Below are 18468 nucleotides of genomic sequence, written 5' to 3'. Positions count from 1 at the left end.
ATTGAATTGAGGTGAGCTGCCAAAGGATACCTGTGGTGCAAAGAGACCATGGGAGAGCGCAGAGCGTGTGCTGTGCTCCCTGTTCACACCTCAGACCTTCTCATGACAGTGTCTCTATTTTGGCAAACCCAGAATAAAGCTGCGGAGGCTTTGGATTCTTCCCAGGAGAAATGGTCTCTGCAACCCCCCTGGACTTCTGGCACTGTCTGCAGACGCAGAACCTGACTGACAGTACTCGTAAATGCCAAAAAGAGCATCTATTAATATTACTGCATCGGCATTTATTGCCACATCAGAACCTATAAATAATATAGGAGATCTGTTTGTCTCCTGCGTTCTTCCTATTAGTGACCCATCTCTTATGAATTATGCTGATGCAGAGGTAAAAGCCAGAAAATTCCTCCCACCTTCAAGAGGAGCTTTGAAACTACTGAGCAAAAAATGCAGCAGTGATGCATTGTGCTGAAGGGCAGAGGAAACCTCGTGTGCGTCTGTTCTGAGAGCTGGATCCGCCGGTGGGGTAACTGCCTGCGTGCTCTGAACTAGGAAATGTGCTCTTAGAGAAACAGCAGAGGTCACCTACATGGGGAAGGCTGATTTTGGAAGGAGGCCGAGTTCAGTAAAACCAAATAAAAAAGGAAAATGGCAAGCAGTTGTCAAGGAAGCACTGTATGGATTTCAGTTCCCACCGGCAGCTGTTGTAGTAGCATTTGGTCTGCTTCAGTGTTTCCAAAGCTCCAGCTTTCTCTTAGCAACAAAAACATAAACAAGCTTATCATCTAATATTAGATCACAGGGATGTCTTAGAACTTGGAGCCTTAAATTATCCGTGTGGAGCCAAAGGTTAAAGCAGAAGACCGTGAGGTCTGGGGAGGAGTGAACAGCAAAGCGCTCCGTGCTGCTGTTTGGCATCCTCTGCCAGCCAGCAGGTTGGCCCTGGCCCACCATCGCCTTTCCTCTGGGGTGTTTCTCCTCCATCTCCTTCCTGGCTCCCTGCTTTGGTCAGGTAGCTGAAAATCACGAGTCAAACCCCACACCTTCAAAAAAAACTGGGGAGAAGAGAGGAAAAACCAACAAGAAGAAAGCAGGAGGCAGCAGAGGAGCGATGCGTGTGCTGTGTGCCCGGCTGAGCACAGCCCTGCTGGAGCTGTGAGTGCAGCAGTGCAGCACTGCATGCAGGGCTCACACAGCCCCCGCAGCTCCCCCCCCCCATGCTGCAGCACTGCAGTGTGCTGCGGGCGGGTTGGAAGGTTGCCATCCTCCCCAGCCAATCGTTGTGCACTCAGTCGCTTTCTTCTCTTCTGTGGGCACTTTGCAGCCGGTGCTGAGCGGTGCTGTTGGGCCGTTCTGCTGATCTCTTGGCAGCGCGGAGCAATCTCACGTTCCAAATGCATTTGTCCAGCTGAGCGCTGAGCAGCCCCGGCTCTGGGGATGTTACAGACAGAGGGGTGCTGTGCGCAGAGCATCTCCTGCCCGTCCTGTGCTTCCCAGTGCAAACCGACACCTTTCTGGTTTCTAGTGCTGCAAGCAGCTGCTGGGCTCGGGGGGTCCCGCTGCTGCCCGAGCTCCTTTATGCGAGAGGACAGCGCCCTCTAGTGCCGGCAGCCGCTCTGCAGAGTTGCGCTGTGATCTCATCCTCGCAGCGCTGGGGCCACCGCCTGAATGCGGTGAGTGCTGTGCGATGCGCAGCTCTGCGAGGGAGCTCTGGGGGCTCGCGGCCTCACCTCAGCCTGCTGTGCAGCTCCCAGGGCATCGCACAGCCCGGAGCATCGTGGAATCGGTAAGGCTGGAAAAGACCTCTGAGCTGATTGAGTCCAACCATCAGCCCGTCACTTCCGTGCCTGGATATGCAGACGATGAACTCTTTACCCAAGAACTGCAGGGCAGTGCCGCCCCTGTGCTCGGTTCTGTGATTCTTGAACTGAAGCTTTATCTGTTTGGGTCAGAATTAGGAATTTAATTTGTCCTTCCTCTTTTTTCTTTTTTTCCCCCCCCCCCCATTCACTTTGTTTGTACAATTGCAGTTGTGTGCGTTCTTCCTGTTTGTCAGGAAGGTTGCAGCTCACCATTAGGAGAGCTGATGGAGGTGGGAAGCAGTCCCTGCCTTATGTACCCAGGGCAGATTTTCAGACAGATAAACATAAGAGTGAGGTGGGCGCATTTCCTGAGGGGCTGAGGGCTGTGCTCAGTTTAGCATTTCGCCCTCTAAAGTTTCACCTAGAAATGTTTTTGGAGGAAAGTTCACTGACACGCAAGGTAAATGTGCCTGGCAAATATTTCTCTTTTCTGCTTTGTTCCCAAGAGGAATCCATTCTTCATTCTAAGGATCCAGCTGCTAATTATAGTAGTGTGTATTAATAATATATTAATAACTGAATCCTCCTCCACCAGCACTATTAGATGAACAGTTTTTGGCAAGTCCTTCGGTCCTTTTGCCTCGTGATTCCTGTCCAAATTCAGAACTTGACTCCTCCAGGGTGAGTGGGGTTGCCTGGTACATTAACCCTTCTTACTTCATAAACCAAAACCACAGTGAGATCCTGATCTCTTAAAGACTTAAACTATGGAACATGAACTCAACAGCTGCTTAAACATCACTGGAGAGCAACCGATGGAGAAAGCTGTGAGTGCTGTGTTGCTGCCACGTCGTCCTGTGACAGCAGTGTTTTCTCATCATCCTCTTCGCTGAGTGCTCACAGTTCCCTGGGCAGCCTGAGTGCTGGGGATGGGTAAGGGAAGCTCCCATCTGTGCCAGGCAGTGGAAAACGAAAAGTTAAAAGGTCCTGGGAAGAAGTGAGCAATCATGTGGCACCTGCTGCTGAAAGCCTTTATCTGCCCTGCTTCTGCAGCTAATCGCTTTCAGATAAAGTTGTCCTTTTTTTAAAGGGCTGCTGGTGCAGATGACGTGGGAGGGCAGGAATTCTTGGGGCCGCTGGGTTTTCCATGTTGGGAAGCAGCGCGGCTGCTGCTGCTGTATCAGAAATCAGCCTGCATTTTTATTTGGAAAAAGGTCGGGGTGTGGGATGGGGTCACTGCTGAGCTGCCTTCCTGCAAGGCGAGCGAGCAGGTGTGTGCTCAGCTGCCCACGGCTGATGCTGTGCTCAGGGGAAGGAAGGGGCAATTTTGGCACTTGAGTTGGGCGGAGGAGCTCGGGGGGGAGGTTGGCCTGCTAACTCCAGGCAGGAATATATGCGGGATCCTCCAGGAATGGGCAAGGAAATGAAGCAGGCACTGCTTGAGCTAAGCAATGTAAGAGCAGCCTGACGGCACGGAGCGAGCAGAAGGTAAAGCTGCCTTTCCTCGTCCCTTCCTACGTGCAGAATTTGTGTGCGATTCCTCCTTCCCTACTAATGCCACCCATAATGTGTTTCACAGATTTAATTATTGAATCTAATAGGAACTCTGTTCATGGGTTCCAGCTCCATCTGCATAGCATCACCTGGACTTCAGGGTGTGGGTCTTCACTGGTCAGGATTCTGACGTGTCACTGGCGTTAAACTAAAGAGCGAACCTGGAATGGTTGTGGTCGTGCTGTGTGAGGGTCCGGCTGAGAGTTTGTTGAGCACAGAGTCAGCTGTTCCGCCCAATCCTTTGCTCCACAGCTCCGACCCGTGGATGCTAAAGGTGGAGGAGCGGGCAGAGCCAAGCACTGATCTAGGGACTGCTACAGAACGAGTTTTTGAGCCAACTTAATAAATCTTCTGTTCCTGAGAACAGCGGAGTCATGAAATGGAACCGGAGCCTCTGGCACACGCTAAGAAATTGCAACCTTAGCTCGGTAGGAAATGGGAATCTGTTAGACGTTATAAACATTCGGTGATGTTTTCAGTAATTGAGCGGGGCTGATTCGTGCCTGCGTGCATCCCTTGAAGCTCTGCAGGCAGCGGCTCAGTGCCTCCTTCCACGGGGTGGCAGCCGAAGGCCGTGCAGTGCTGCCAGCCAGCGCAGCGCTTTGCAAAGGCTTCTGAGTGCTCCTCACGGCCAGCGAGCTCTGTGGGTTTGGTGGCTGTGAAGGGCAGTTTGGCAGACACTCAGATTTGTGTTGAGTGCATTTTATTCGAGGATGTCCTGCCTTGTCTCAACATGGAAACCAACTTTTGGGAAGGCTGTAATAGGACTGCTCGAGGTCGTTTAAAATGTCACATTCCACTGTTTGACTTGCTGCTTGCTTCAGAAGGAGAGAGCAATGCCGAGGGAGGTACGGCACGTGCATCTTTGCCTGTCTGCTGCAGGAGGTGGAGTTTCATCCCTTTCTCTTTTGGGCAGCAGTTTTTAAACACGGAGGTCCATCCTCTGAGCGCTGCAGGCAGTGGTGTTTGTTGTTCTGTGATGCAGTGATGCACGGCTCAGCAGTGGGTATTGGCACCCGGTGTGCTGAACACAAACCAGTTTCCAGGTATTCCAGCCTGGAAGGCTTTGCTCTTGTGAGACTGCAGCTAATTGCATTCGATAACTGAAGGGAAGTTCAGCAGGGAGGACGTCTTGCTGGCTTGCTGCGTGTTGGCAGCACTCTTCGCTTTTTTTCTTGCAGAAAAAAAAATCCTGAACTATTTGCTGTTGTTTCAGAAAAAGGGGAAATGTATCCATTAGATATCTGGAAGGATCTAGATTCAGAGCACCAGCAAACCGCCTCCAGACAAGGGTGTCAGTTTCAGGTCCGTGATCACTGTGATGCTGAGGGTCCTCCGTTGATACGAAGGGAAAGCATTGATCATGGGAAAGCTTCAGCCTGTGCGCTGGGTCCCCTCGCTCCAGACGTGGCTCAGGAGGTGACAGCACTGATTTTCCTTTCCTTGCAGAGGAAACCCAGGGCACGTGGGGCTGAGAGGAGCAGCAGGGCTGAGTGAGAGCGCCTCTCGTTGCTCTGCACCGCAGCAGTGCAGCCTGCGGAGGGCTGGCACCGAGCTGTTTGCCCTGCAGGAGCAGCCCTGCTTCGTGAGCAGCACACAAGGGGATGAGCACAGGCAGGGTGGAAGTGCTCCTCAAACATCAGCTGCCGTACTGCAACCTCAAACCATTGTAAACATGGCATCAAGGCTGAGTTTTGAGGAGGGATGAAGGGGACTTGTTGTGATTAAGAGGTGACAGAGATCACCAGTCTCATAATCTCTCAGATCAGCACCTGAATGCGTTGGGCAAAGCGAAGCTGTCACAGACAGAATTTCATCCTGTGCTTCTTAACCTGCAAATCAGACTGTAAAGAGGTGATTGAAATTCAGGCTTTTGAGATTCCGTGAGCTGAAAATTCACAGGTTGGATTGGAACACAGTGACAGCTCTCAACAGCCGGGACCAGCATGGGAGGGAAGAGCAAAGGCCTGGGAATGGGAAATGCTCAGAGGAGCCTTTTCAGGACAGCTGCAGAGCGCTTTTAAGAGTGTGGTTCTGAAATCTTGTTATCCTTTTGTCCTCTGCTTATTAAATACCCCAGCGTTGTCTGGCTGCCCCCCTCGTCCCCATTCCATCGTTTGCAGTCGGATGTGTCATCCTTCTCCCCTGCCTGTTGAATGCTCTGCTGCATTATAGCCAGACATTTTATGGCAACTTCTGTGACAAAAGTTTCCACTGGCTGTGAGCTGATGCACGCATAAATAAACAGCAAAGAGGAGAAACCTGTTGCTGGATGTGAGTGCAGGAGAGCGTGCTGCCCAGCTGTCCTCATGTAACTATCAATGATTGATTTGCTGCTTTAACGTCTAACTTAGGGATCTGTATTTTGGAACTGCTGTCAGTGTTGTTTCCTATGAAACCTGCTCTTGCTGCTCTTCCCTCCCCAGTTTATGGATAGTTCCTTAGCTAATGGCAAGTTTCCAGCCTGTAGGATTGCATTGCTGGGATGCTGTACTTTTCCAGTCGCTTCCAGAGGAGCTGTATCAGTGCTTCAGATTTTCTCCGGGCTTTTCTTCCATCCTTTGATCAGCATACAGCTACATAGATAGATCTGTGTGGTCAGGATGTTTGAAATGCCTGCAGGGTTTTGAATAGTGGCCTCGTGCTTTTGCAAAAAAGCTTTTCCAAACATGTTGATAGGCTGGATAGGATGGATTGCCATCTGTGTGCTAACAAATCGCCCGTGCCTGGCTCTCCTTACCCATCTCCCCCAGAGCTGGAGGAGTCACAAGCCTCGTCCTGGCTTCTGATATGGCCCTGGTGTTGTGTCTGGGAGTGCAGACTCCTGAACCAGAAGGAGGATTTGAACTGAGGAATCAGAGAGTCACATTATCTGTGTGTCTGTTAGCAGAGATTGGCACTTCTTACTCTGCGCCGTTCACCCTTTACATGGCAGTCGTCCCTCCATGGCATCTCCTTTCTCTGCAGCACAGATTCTCTGTTGCAGATTTGGTGTTGCATCCTTGGTTTGCCAGCTCGGATATCCAGGCTGTCATTTGCCCTACTTGGCCTCTGCCTTTCTATTCATGTTTCATTGCTGCTACTTGAGCTGCTGGTGAGCAGTTGGGATCCATGTTTGTGTCATAGTGCCCCAATTAAAAGAATTAACAGTAAAAATTGTTTTTTTGCAAGGAAACACAACGTATTGGGTCATTTCCTTAAAGATCTGCATGGACCATATGATATTTGCTTGAGTTAGGATGGCAGAGATAGTGCACTTCATTAAGCATCATATCACTTAAAAATCAAAATTTACATGCCACTTTTGCTGTCTGTCTCCTTCAGCTCGCTGTGATCTGCAGTTCTCCTGCTTTGGAGAGCAGTGCATTGCTCTTCACGCAGCACTCAGCCCAGCCCTGCTGTGTGGCTGCATCCCAGCTTGCTGCCTCCTTTCAGTCACTCCTGCAGGTGTGGTGTCTGCTGTTTGCATCTGAAGCGATGCAGCACAGCCACCTTCCTTCATCACTAAAGAAATGGGCTGTGGCTGCTTCCTCACAGAAAGCAGCAGCGTCGCTGTGCAGCGGCTCTGCTGATTTGTATCAGAAAATTCGTTTACCTGGTGCTTGTAAGATGGCCTTGGGTGAGCTCCAAGCAGCAGGGAATCGTGTCAGTGGAAAGCAGAAGTCAGCAGTCGATAGAGCTGCGGCCCCAGCCGTGCCGCCCTGCCTCGCAAAATGTGCTCACCTGAATCTTAAGTCACTGCTGCAGGTCGGATGCAAAATTGTCAACGATGCTTTAAAATACTCCTATTTTTTATAAATTGTGGAGGAGCAGAGGGGAGGTGTGGGAAGGAGCAGGAGTAAGAGACAAGATGTCATTCCTCTCGCTGTGCTCGCACGTGCAGCAATCTCACCTTGCTCACACGAAGCAGGAGCGTTCCTGGGCAATCCTTGTGTTCTCCCAGCACCACCTCCTGTGCCTTGGGTCCTCCTCCTATGGGCAGAGTTGCTCTCCTCCTTCCTCTGCTTCCTCGCTGCATGCATGTGGCTCCTGTGCTCTCGCTGCTGAGTCCTTCAGTCCTCCAAAGCATGAGATCCAAGTTCCACCAATGCAAAGCTGTTTCAGGAAGCTGCCCACCTTGCTTAGCTACACCGTGACTTGATAGGTGTGTTTCAGGATATTTTTTTTTACTACTGCTCTGAGTTTAGCTAGCAGTGCATTTGACAGATGCACTCTTCCTGTAGGTGGCTCATTGCTTCTGGATGCTCTGCAAAGAGCAACTATCCTACTTGTGTCAAAAGCTGCAGAAAGTGCTTATTGTTTCCTTAATGTGCCATTACCTGGGCAGCCCATTTGCACAGCATGAAGGGGAGCAAAGAGAGCTACTTGTCTACAAAATTAGGAGCAGCAAAGCTTTTGCACATCAAACAGCAGGTTTTTGTTCACGAAGCAGCAAATTCTTAGGAGGCAATCATCGCTCTGAATTTTAGGCACTTCCACTGTTGGAACATCCATCACAGGTAGTGTTTCTGTCTGGGTAATCAATGGGAAGAAATGAGCTGCTCTGCAATGCATTCACATGATCAGCTCTTGCTGAAGGTGACGAATTGCAGCCTGGAAGTGCAGTTCGGTGTGGGCAGCCCAGCTGAGGACATCATCTGAACGGTTGGACCGGATGATCTTTTAGGTCTTTTCCAACCTTGGTGATTCTATGATTCTATGATCTCCGTTGCAGCCATCTCCCAGAACAGGATCCATCGCCTGCAGCCCCAGCATGGGTGGGCCTTCGGCCTCCTTGTACACTCAAAGCAGTTCAGGGCCTGCCTTATCAGGTGGAACAACACCGTGGTTGTTGGGTTGGTTTCTTCCAGCTTCCACACTGACCCTTAGGGGCAGAGCACTGTACCTCTGTGCAGCCAGGGGAAGCCCCATTAAGTGATCTAAGCTGGGAGGGACCTGAAACTCCGTGGAGCTCCAACCCGTGCCATGCAGGGCTGTCAGCTGCTGGGTCACTGCCCAGGGCCCCGTCCAACCCGGCCCTGAATGCCTCTGGAGCTGGGGCACCCACAGCTCTCTGACAGCCTTTGATGGGAGCCTCTGCTCAGTGCTGCCAGCCCCGCGCCTGCTAAATCAGTGCTGGGCGTGAGGTCGTGAAGAGGGGGCTGAAAGTTGCGGGGCAGATGATTTTGGAATGATTCAGCCTCAGGGATTCATTGGTAGTGCAGCAAAGTCAGTAATCTTTCCAATAAATTGCCGGATCAGATGAAAAGTCTGTTCAGCCCATTACGTTACATGGGAAAATGGTCTGCAGAGGGCAAACCAGGCAAAGAATCCCAGGGCAAACGAACTGTATTCCTCGATAGATCTTTATCCCTTTCTTGGCTAATTACCTGTCTACATCTTTGATGCTCTGCTAACCCGTGGCAGTGATAGACCTACAAAAGAACATTTCATTTCAGACACTCTGGTTCTTCTACTGTGAGACGGCGTTAATCATCATTCCCCATTAGCCAGGCTGAAGGATCCAATCTAATTAATCTCTGCTAAGATGGAAGCCAATCCACCGGTATGGAAATGAGCCTCACCGCCGTGCTCTGCTGCAGCACTGCTGAATTCCTCTTAAGTTCCTCCTCTGCGAGCGCCTGTGCAGAGTTCAGTTCAGATATTTTCATGTGAATAATGCTGAGATCTCCCGGGTTTAATGGAATCCAGTGGTGGCACAATCTCTGGTAGCTGTGTGCTTGTCGGTACCGAGGGGCTCGCTTTACTCCAGTGCACGGAGGTCATTTCTTTCCTTCCTTAACCCTTTCCACCATGTTCCTCCTTTGTGTGGTGCCTGCGGTTCTGCTGCTTTCTGCTATGATGGGTTTCATACTGATGAAGGCAGCAGATTGCAGGGATGTGATGGTGAATATAATGCAAGAAGGAGGGTCTGAGCAATGTGCCAGTGCAGGATTTCTTTCTTGAGATCTACATCTGAGCCAGAGATGTTTGGTTTTTTTTGCTAATGAGAGTAGTAAGAAACGGATGGGGTAAATAATACCCCGACTAGGAGGAGGAGATGTGTGCATTTCTGTATCCCTGCTCGTAGGAAGGATGGCCCAGAGCAGATGACAGCAGCAGTGCTGGCAGACAGAGCTCAAATGATGTTTGTGGATACAAAAGAGACTAACAGCTCTGGAGCTCACCCAGTCGGGAGGGCAGACCGTCTGCTTTTCTTTCTTTTTTAACCTTTATTTTGCCTTTTTTTGTTGTTCCTTTCCCTGCAGGTCGTACCTGACCCCGGTGCGGGATGAGGAGGCGGAGTCGCTGAGGAAGGCACGGTCCAGGCAGGCCCGGCAGACGCGCAGATCCACACAGGTGAGGGATGGAAATGGGTGAGAAGAGCTGCTGTGCGAAGAAGCAAGACTTGTGCTGTTAGATGACTGCTTGGTGTGAGGGCCTTGTCTGCCCTGACAGCGCTGGGAGATCCTGATAAAAACACACGGATGGAATTATTATAAAGTACTCCTCCGAGCACGTGGAAGCGGGATTACAAAGCCCTCATTTCTTCAGAACAGCAGAATAGGTGCCTTTAGTTGGTAGCTTGATCGTGAATGTTTGGGTTGCTCTGACGCTGTGCTTGCACTGAGAAGTGTGGGAAAGGCAACAAAATGCTTGTTGTGTCTTAGCATAACGTTGGGGCCCACAGGCATCGGGCTGGCGGAGCAGAAGCCCGCTGAGCGCCTTAAATTTGCCGCGTGAGCCGGAAGAGCTGAAATGTAATGGCGCAAATTAAGAAACGCTCGCTTTTCTTTGTTTGCAGGGTGTGACGCTGACGGACCTTCAGGAGGCAGAGAGAACCTTCAGCCGCTCCCGGGCAGAACGACAGGCCCAGGAGCAGCAGAGTGAGAAGGCTGAGAGCTCTGAGCCTGCTGAGGACAGCAGTGAGAGGCAGGAGACCCGCACGCGGTGGAGCAGAAATACGGATGAGGAGGTGAACCTCCTGCCTGGCCTCTCGTTGCTTGTGTTGATGAAGCATTTAGGCTAGCTGAGAGAAATTCTTGTGAGGTTTCCTGTTTATTTTAAGGGGACAGATGTGCTGGAGAGATGCTGAGGATTATCCTTGCCTCAGAGGGGTTGCACATATGAGGGTTAAGGTGTTCCTTTGCTCTCCACCAAGAATTGCATTCCTCTATTTCTTACCAAAAAGCAGAACTGTAAATCATAGAAGTGGAGTGAGAAGACTAACGAGAGCATTGTTGCCTGGATCCATGCTTACTGTGCAGATTGGGCTGAGGCTTTCTCCTTCCATCATAGCACAGATATTCTGGGTGCAGTGGAAAGCTGGGTAGCCCAGTGCTCTCCCCCTTCCATCACTCCTGTTTTTTTTCACTCGAAATCATTTGTTTCTGAGATAACTCATTTGTTGTGTTACTGGCAGTGGGGGCAAGGGCAGTCATCCTAGGCTTCCTAGCAAAGGAACTATACAGTGTTTATGTACGTAGCTGCACAGTGCTGTTAATGTTTGTTCCAGTCTGCGTCTGACCTGGTGGATGGTGCTGATGGCTTTCAGATGTGTGAAGGAAATATTACCCTCTGACAGGTTACTCGGCTGCCTGAAGTCCCAGTCTTCTGCTTCCTTCTCGTTTTGCCAACTTGTTGTCGTGTCTGTCTGTTTATAGGCTGTCTATCGGCGATTAAGGTGCCCGGTGCAAGCAGACAAACCTACAACACCCGTATCTCCTTCTACGTCAGCTCCTCTCCTTTATACAAGCTCTTACCTAACTCGAACAAATAAGTATCTGGGTCTTGACTCTGTGAATCCAGCAGACTTCAGAGCTGCAGCCCCAGAGATGGAGAAGAACGGTATGTGCTCAGCAGGAGGAGGGCGACTGGAAGCTCAGGGATTTTGATGTGTTTTAGAACTTGCATTGCATATTCACGAAGTTTACGTGTTCCGAGGGATGCAGTATGGGAAGCTGCCATCTCAAAAAACAGATGTTGTGTGTTAATAACGTAGGGTAAAGCCCACTGCTTGTAGAAGAGGAGGATAGAAGGGTTTTCCGTTTTGAACAACTAACTAACATGAGTCTGTGTCGTATTTAGATCTTAGAGCTGGGGCACTGATTTTGCTACTATAATTTGTCCTGAGAACAGAAGTACGCTGTGGTGATCTGGTGAGAGCTGACAGGCAGTGTAATCTCTTTGGTTTTGGATAAAGGAAGGAACGTGAGTAGCCAGATGTAGCAGGGCGCTCTGATTCCATTTTATCTGGTTTACTCACTCCTCTGTAATGTAACACAAGCCAGAATGACCTTGACTGGCTTGAAAAGAAACGTAGTGCCTTAGCAGAAGTGCGGATGTAAATCACTGAAACCAAAGCAGTCTTTCTTTGCTTGGCTAGAGTGCGAAGACGCAGATGTGGACGACAGATCTGCAAACAAGCAGTCGATCCGAGAGAGACGGCGGCCAAAAGAGAGGCGAAGAGGCACTGGCATCATTTTCTCAACAAAAGATGTGAGTTTGGGTTCTTCCTTAGAGAAGTGAAACTTGCTTTGTAATATTTTGAGCGAATTTCCTTCCAGTTCCAAGCTTAAGACTTTTTTCCAGATCAGTTGATTTCCCTTTGGTCCGTCCCTCTCTAGCTCCTATTTCAGACTGGCACTTCCAGAGCAATCACATCACCCTTTGGTCCATGTAGAATCCAAGAAGTAAGCTCCGAAAGGCCTGGCTTTTTTTTTTATGAGCCTTCCGGAGCACTCAAATCACAGTAGCAGTCTTGAGAGTAAGGCTTTCTCCACTACTCAGGTCTTCTAAGTGGGCATTGGGTCACCTAATGTTACCTGATGATCAGCCAAAGGAGCTCGATGGGCACTTAACTCACTTATTTTGGTAGAAGTGTTTGTAGCTGTAACATCAAATCATAAATAACATCTTGCTATGATATTAAAAAAAAAAAAAAGAAAGCAACACAACTGTTTCCAAGACTGCCTCATGATAGCATCTGCTTTTCATCCTAGGATGATGACGACGTTGATGGAAATGAGGAAGTGAAGGAAACTCGGGTGAGTGAAAACATCTCCAAACAGACAGTGCTTTGCTCCTGAGTGCTGGTGGCAGTAACTCTCCTGTGGTCGTGCTTTTGTTCGTATGAGAAGTTCAGGAGCCAATGGCAGGGAGCTGGGAGCAGTTTGCTTACTGAAAGATGCAGAATATCTGCAGGCAGACCCGAGTGCCAAAATCTGCTCCACACAGGAGAAAGTGTGTGCTACGGAGAGAGCTGTCAGAGCAGTGTCCACACAGCAGGGCTGCCAGGTGTCTCAAAGACCAACAGCCCGTGACCTTGTGTCTCAGCATCATCCTGGCCACGTTGGTTTGGATGGCATGTTTTGTGTTTCTAAAATCTGTGCTCGTCTCCTCGTGGATTTGTTGCTGTGCAGGAGATTGTCTTGCCAAGCAACACACCAGAGATTGTTCTTTGTTCCTCTGTTATTGCAATAGTCTCATTATCCTCCGAGGCTCTCTCTTCATAATAATTGTTGAGTCCTTCCAAATTGACTTGGTTTCTTTTGTTGCCGTCTGTCTTTGTCTAAAACACATTTGAGCCTGACAACATGACTTACTCCAACATTGTTAGAGCTGAGTACATTTCCAGGCTCTCAGAGTGTGATGTGCAAACGTAGAAAAACAGTAAGCTGAAGGTTGCATGGAGGTCAGCCTGCTTGTGCACATTTAATCTTCGACAGAAACACTGAACTCAGAGCAGCTTCTCACATGCTTTGCAATTCAGTGCAGTGATGGAAGCATTTATTGGATTGAAAAGAAAATATTCTTGTTTTTCTTCTTCCTGTGCTTGGTCCGAATGGGGCGAAGTCGTGGTTGGACTTCTGGGGGTCAGAGCCTCACATGGAGCTGGGATGGCTCTTGGCACATCTGTGTCTTTCAGTGCCAGCCTCTGCTTTCCCAGTGCTTGCTTTGCGAGTGTGAAACTCGGGGTATTCCTTCCCATGGTGTGTGCTGGGTCAGGGTTCCAGAACTCATTCCCAGTTTTGTTAGATCTTCCACTGAAATCTGAATCTTTCGTGCAGTATATCATCCTTAAAACTGTTCTGAGATTTCAGCCATCTCACCTTGAGACTGAAAGAGATTTATCTTTGAATGTTTACAAAGTAAAACTAATAGGGGTGTCTTATTTTGTGCAGTCCTCCAGCACTGTTGTCTTGGTCACTCGTCCCCAGTTTAGTTTACATTGAAGTCACTGACATTTCTGTGCTGCAAACTGCCCCTCGGGTTGGCAGGAGTCACCGAGCAGCTGCTGGGACACAATTCCAGCACCAAGCAGCTAGTGCAGTTCATATTCATTAATTTATCAGTAATTACTTGCTGTCCTGGACTGACAAGTGAAGCCATCATTGCTGTGAATTTGAATATGGTAAAACGTGCCATTGCAGACCCTCAAATCCCCCTGAGTTTGTGAGCAGCTTTTTTCTCCAGTGTTTGTATGTTGGCTGCTGAGCAGACAGATTGCCACGGGAGCCAAGCAAGGCCCTGCTTCAACTCCCTCTTCCAAACTGTGCAGTGAGGTTCAATAAAGGCAAGGTAGGTGCAGTCTTTGAAAAGGGAGCAAAGATAAGTTGTTGTAATTCTCAGAAGTGGATGAATTATTTTGGCTGAGATTTGCAAACCCAGCGTGGGAAAGCAGCCCAGACTCTGGCTGAGTGGTAGGGAACTGAGAGCAGCCTCCTAAAAGGATGTGTCAGGAAACCTTCATTTGTTTTGCTACCAGCCCTGCCTTTCTCCTTGTGATATAGACTGCTTGAATAGGTTGTGGAAAGTTGGAAGAGCAGACAAAGTTTTATTGTGGAATAAATGTTCAAGGGCAGAAGGGCTTTGGCTGGAAAAAGCCTCTGGGGAAGCAGTTCTAGGAGGGTTTTTTTTTTTTTTTTTTTTTTGCATGGTTCCACTGGGAGGAACGTGTAAAGGAAAGAGCCTTTGTTGGGATTGGGCAGACCTGAGCTCAGAGCAGAGAGAAGGAGGGAGCTTGGCCACCATCTGGGCTCTGCTTCTCCAAGTGAGAAGTTGTGAGAGTGCAGGGAGAGCTGAGCGGGGGGGGGGCTGCAGTGGGGGGGGGGCTGCAGTGGAGGGGGGCTGCAGTGGGGGGGCTGCAGTGGGGGGGGCTGCAGTGGGGGGGCTGCAGTGGGGGGGGCTGCAGTGGGGGGGGCTGCAGGTGGGGGGGGCTGCAGTGGGGGGGCTGCAGTGGAGGGGGCTGCAGTGGGGGGGCTGCAGTGGGGGGGCTGCAGTGGGGGGGGAGTGGGGGGCTGCAGTGGGGGGGCGCGTGGGGGGCTGCAGTGGGGGGGGCTGCAGTGGGGGGGCTGCAGTGGGGGGGGCTGCAGTGGGGGGGGCTGCAGTGGGGGGGGCGCAGTGGGGGGGGGGGGCACAGGTGGGGGGGGGCTGCAGTGGGGGGGCGGTGCAGTGGGGGGGGCTGCAGTGGAGGGGGCTGCAGTGGGGGGGGCTGCAGTGGGGGGGCTGCAGTGGGGTGCCTGGTGCCTGCACTGCTCACTGTGAGCCAGAGGCTGTGGGGCAGCAGTGAGAACAGCATCACGGCGGGGTCAGCGTGTGCCAGTAGTGGGTGGTGGGTATGGGCACACATCCATGTTCCGGTGTGATTTTGGAGGGGGTTTCCATATCCCTGGCCCTTTCTGTCTTTGACTTACACCTGATTTCTGCCAGTGCTGTTAGCTAGCAGGAAAAACTGGGTCCAATCTGGAAGAAAGCTGTTTCCAAATGACGTACTGAATATAACAGAAGAAGAATGATGTTTGCAATAATTTAGAGCGTTTATCTACTTGTAGTTCTCTTTAGTGGCATTACAAGTGTGTCTCACCCATGTGGGATGCAGTTTCTCAGGGGAAAGCTTTAAATCCAGCAGAACACACTGAGTGTCGTGTTGGTGACATCCCAGCACTCCAGGCAATAAAAGCGTCACGGAAAACATCTGTTTCCATGGACTTCCCTTAGGACGGGCTGTATGGCACAGCATAAAACTCAGACACGTTAATGGCATCAGCTTTGAGGCAGGGATAACACTGAAGCATCAGTTATGCGTTATGGTCGCAGTAAGGTGCTAAATAAGCCCCATTCTCAGCTCTTTGAGCTCTGATTTATGAAACCTGAGTATTCTACATTCTGCAAAACGCCGCCCAAGCCCACTCTGATTTGTGACTAATTCCTTCTCTGCCTAATTGTGTGACTGACCTGAAATCAGCAGGCACAGGTGAGGGCTGATAGGAGCTCTTGTAGAAGAGCTGCATTTCTAAACTTGTTCCTGTGAGTTCCAAGGGAAGAGCAATGAACTGAAGGCTCGTTATGCAAACTGAACGTCCTGATGTTGGAGCTGTTCCACAGCGTAGCTTGGGAGCCCTTATTTGGGGATGTCACGTTTCTCTCCTGTATTTTTGCTCTTAGTGGCATTTTATCTCCCATAAAGACTTCCAATTCAGCTTCTCTATCTGTGCTGTTCATCAAATCCAAAGTTAAACGACCCAGAGGTCAGAAGCAGTTTTAGTTGGTGTTGTTCCTTGCCTGTTACAGCCAGACTGCTTCGACCAGAGCCCTCAAGTCCTACCTTCCTCCATGCACCCCAGCCCTCTCCTGCTTCCTTTTCCCAGTCTGGCAGCACGAAGCACAGCACCCTGCAGGCTGCTGTCATGTTGTGGACTGTCTTTTTAAGCTAAGAAAGGATCCGAGTCCTCTGCTTTCAGGACTCAGATTGCCTAATATGGTAAGGTATGTCTTCACAGCCCGCTCTGTTTTGCTGAGATACGAGGGAAAATTGACTCATAAAAGGGAACAAAATAGGTGAACTTCTTGCCAGCTGATAAGAAAGGAGGCCTTTTAGCCTGGATAGTGTGATGTGATGCTGCCCATCGTACACCTTACTGCTGCCAGCCCAGGGTCCCTCTGGGGCAGTGAGGATGCAGTGTTTCTGCTCTTGAATGTTTACTTCTAACGTAGATGCGGTGTGAGGAGGGAGCAGAGCCACCTGGCCTCATCCCAGGTAACAGAGGTGTAGCTGTGCATCACTTGTGTGGCTGTGGTTAAGTTATAGAGGACTTAATGATGTGTAAAGGGAGACTATGAGAGATTGGCTCTGTTTAGTCCTGTTTATAAACAAAATGCTGTAATAGGTTGTGCATGCTGCAGTGAGAAGGGATCTGGAACATGTGCACAGCTAGCAATATAAAGTTGGAGCTAAAATAGCAGAAAATTGCTGCAAGAGCATGAGTTAGTGTTTTGGCATAGAGCTGAAATGTGGTGAAGAACATTTTTATTGCATTTGGAGTACCCTGGCTTCCTTGGGAGCTGGAAGGGGAAGGCAATGTAGACATTAAGATTCATTCTGTATGCTTCTATAGCATTTTTTTCACATCTGCACAGATGATTCTCCTCTGCTGGTTCTTCTTAACATCAGTGTTTTGAGAAGAGTATCAGACTTGCTGTCTGCCATCCCTGGTGATACAGCATTTAAATCGTCAGCATGGCTGCCCAGTCCCTATTTACAGCTCTGGGAAAACACATTGTTTGTGCTTAAAGGCCAAGCAGTCCAAGTCTGCTATGCAGACTACAGGGTCACAGCTAAATACGTTCTGGTTAATTCCTGTAATTCACCAAGCTGCTGAATTAGGAAGGTGTAATGTGAAGCAGAGTCCACGATGGAGATGGGTAACACAAAACCAGCTGATGTGCAGCCTGTGAGTCCCAGGGAGATGAAGCAAAGCAGGGAGTCCTCCGGGAAGGATTCACAAGGTCACGGAGCCATGACTGTTTGCAGTAACTTTGTGCTTTCACTTCTTGTTCGGTAACTTACTCTCACAATTTCAGTATAGTTCAGGGTGAGAAATCTTTCACAGTTGTCAGCAGGTGATTGCTCCTGAAGCTGTGGAGCTGAGGTTAGCAATGGATCGGATACCCAGCAGATTCCTTGGCTTCTGCTGGCACTGCTGGGAGGCCTGTGCTGGCAGTTCCAGTTATCCCATCTCATCCCAGGGTTCTGTTCCTTTGCTCACACAGGAGCTGACTCACATGTTTCCAGGGATCCTCTTCCTTCCCAGAAGGAGCTGGGAGCAATGTGATGGTGCTGCATGGGGTGCCATGTGTGTGCATCTCTCCTGCGCCGTGCGACGTGGCTCAGGTGCTCCAGAAGCCAGGACTGGCTGCAGGCAGTGTGGTTGCTGGGCAAACCTAACTACTGTTTTCAGGCTGATTGTGTTTATAATTTTTGATTTTAAGAACTAACAACACCTGTTGGTGTTTATACATCTCCATGACACGCTGAAAATGATGGAAGGGAGCGAGATTTCCAACTTCTGAAGTTCCCATAGCAGCCCTCCATCCCTCTGGAGCCGCTGGTTGTACCTCCATCACCCTTGTCCATCACCCTGCAGCCCACAGTGCAGACATCTTTCCTGACATTCTCCAGGAAAATCCAACCTGTGGGATGGACGCTGTTATGTCTGGCTGTGCCAGGTGGCCAGGGTTGTCTGCCTTGGGGTGAGTTTTGCAATAAGAGATGGCTTCAGGGGATGCAACACAAGTGTAGTGCACTCAGTGCTTCCTGCCCAGTGCTTCTCAGTGCTCTGCTGGCAACGCTTTCCTTGTGGCAGAGTCCCTGTGGGGTGGGTAGTGCTTGTGGCTTGTGAGATGCTGGAGTAAATGGTTCCTCTCCCAGATATGTCCAGAAGGAGTGAAAAGCAGAAGCTGCCTTGCCAGATGGCTGAAAAGGAATGAAGAATAATCTGCGTTTGTTTGGAAAACTGAACTCAGATTCTCTGGCAATAAAATATCCTTTGGAAAACAGCACTGTAGGAAAAATCGCGTGTTCCAGTGACTCAAGGGTGGTGATGTTGTTTGTCACCCTTGTCTTTAAAAGGTCACTTTTTGTTCTGTGTCTATACCCTCCCACATGCTTTTCTTCAGAAAGAAGCCTCCCATCTTGGAAGTCGCCGTTTGCTTTTGGTCCTGGACGTGCAGGACCTCTATTAGACTCACTATTAGGAGTAGCTCTGTCTGGCAGGATGTGTCAGGATGTAGAATCCTTACGTTGTAAAGCTCCTTCCTGGCAGGGATTTGCCCCCAGCTTTGGTTTTTCACACCTCAG

At 49.9% G+C, this 18468-nt stretch overlaps 1 protein-coding gene across 13 annotated transcripts in view; it reads left to right on the top strand.

The window, feature by feature from the left end:
* The window catches only part of PPP1R12B (protein phosphatase 1 regulatory subunit 12B), an 85923-nt gene that overhangs the window by 38104 nt on the left and 29351 nt on the right, over positions 1-18468 (top strand). For all 13 annotated transcript variants that reach the window (XR_014879929.1, XR_014879933.1, XR_014879932.1 and 10 more), the window contains 5 exons: positions 9599-9689; positions 10135-10305; positions 10994-11177; positions 11716-11828; positions 12332-12376. Coding sequence is in view for 8 of the 13 variants with exons in the window: in XM_085210425.1 (XP_085066551.1) it covers positions 9599-9689; positions 10135-10305; positions 10994-11177; positions 11716-11828; positions 12332-12376 (604 nt within the window). In the remaining 5 variants the exon portion in view is untranslated. The remainder of the gene's footprint in view (positions 1-9598; positions 9690-10134; positions 10306-10993; positions 11178-11715; positions 11829-12331; positions 12377-18468) is intronic.

Source organism: Meleagris gallopavo, chromosome 28 (assembly GCF_905368555.1).
Source record: "Meleagris gallopavo chromosome 28, MGAL_WU_HG_1.1, whole genome shotgun sequence".
Lineage (NCBI taxonomy): Eukaryota > Metazoa > Chordata > Aves > Galliformes > Phasianidae > Meleagris > Meleagris gallopavo.
This window is presented reverse-complemented; position numbering and strand designations above follow the sequence as displayed.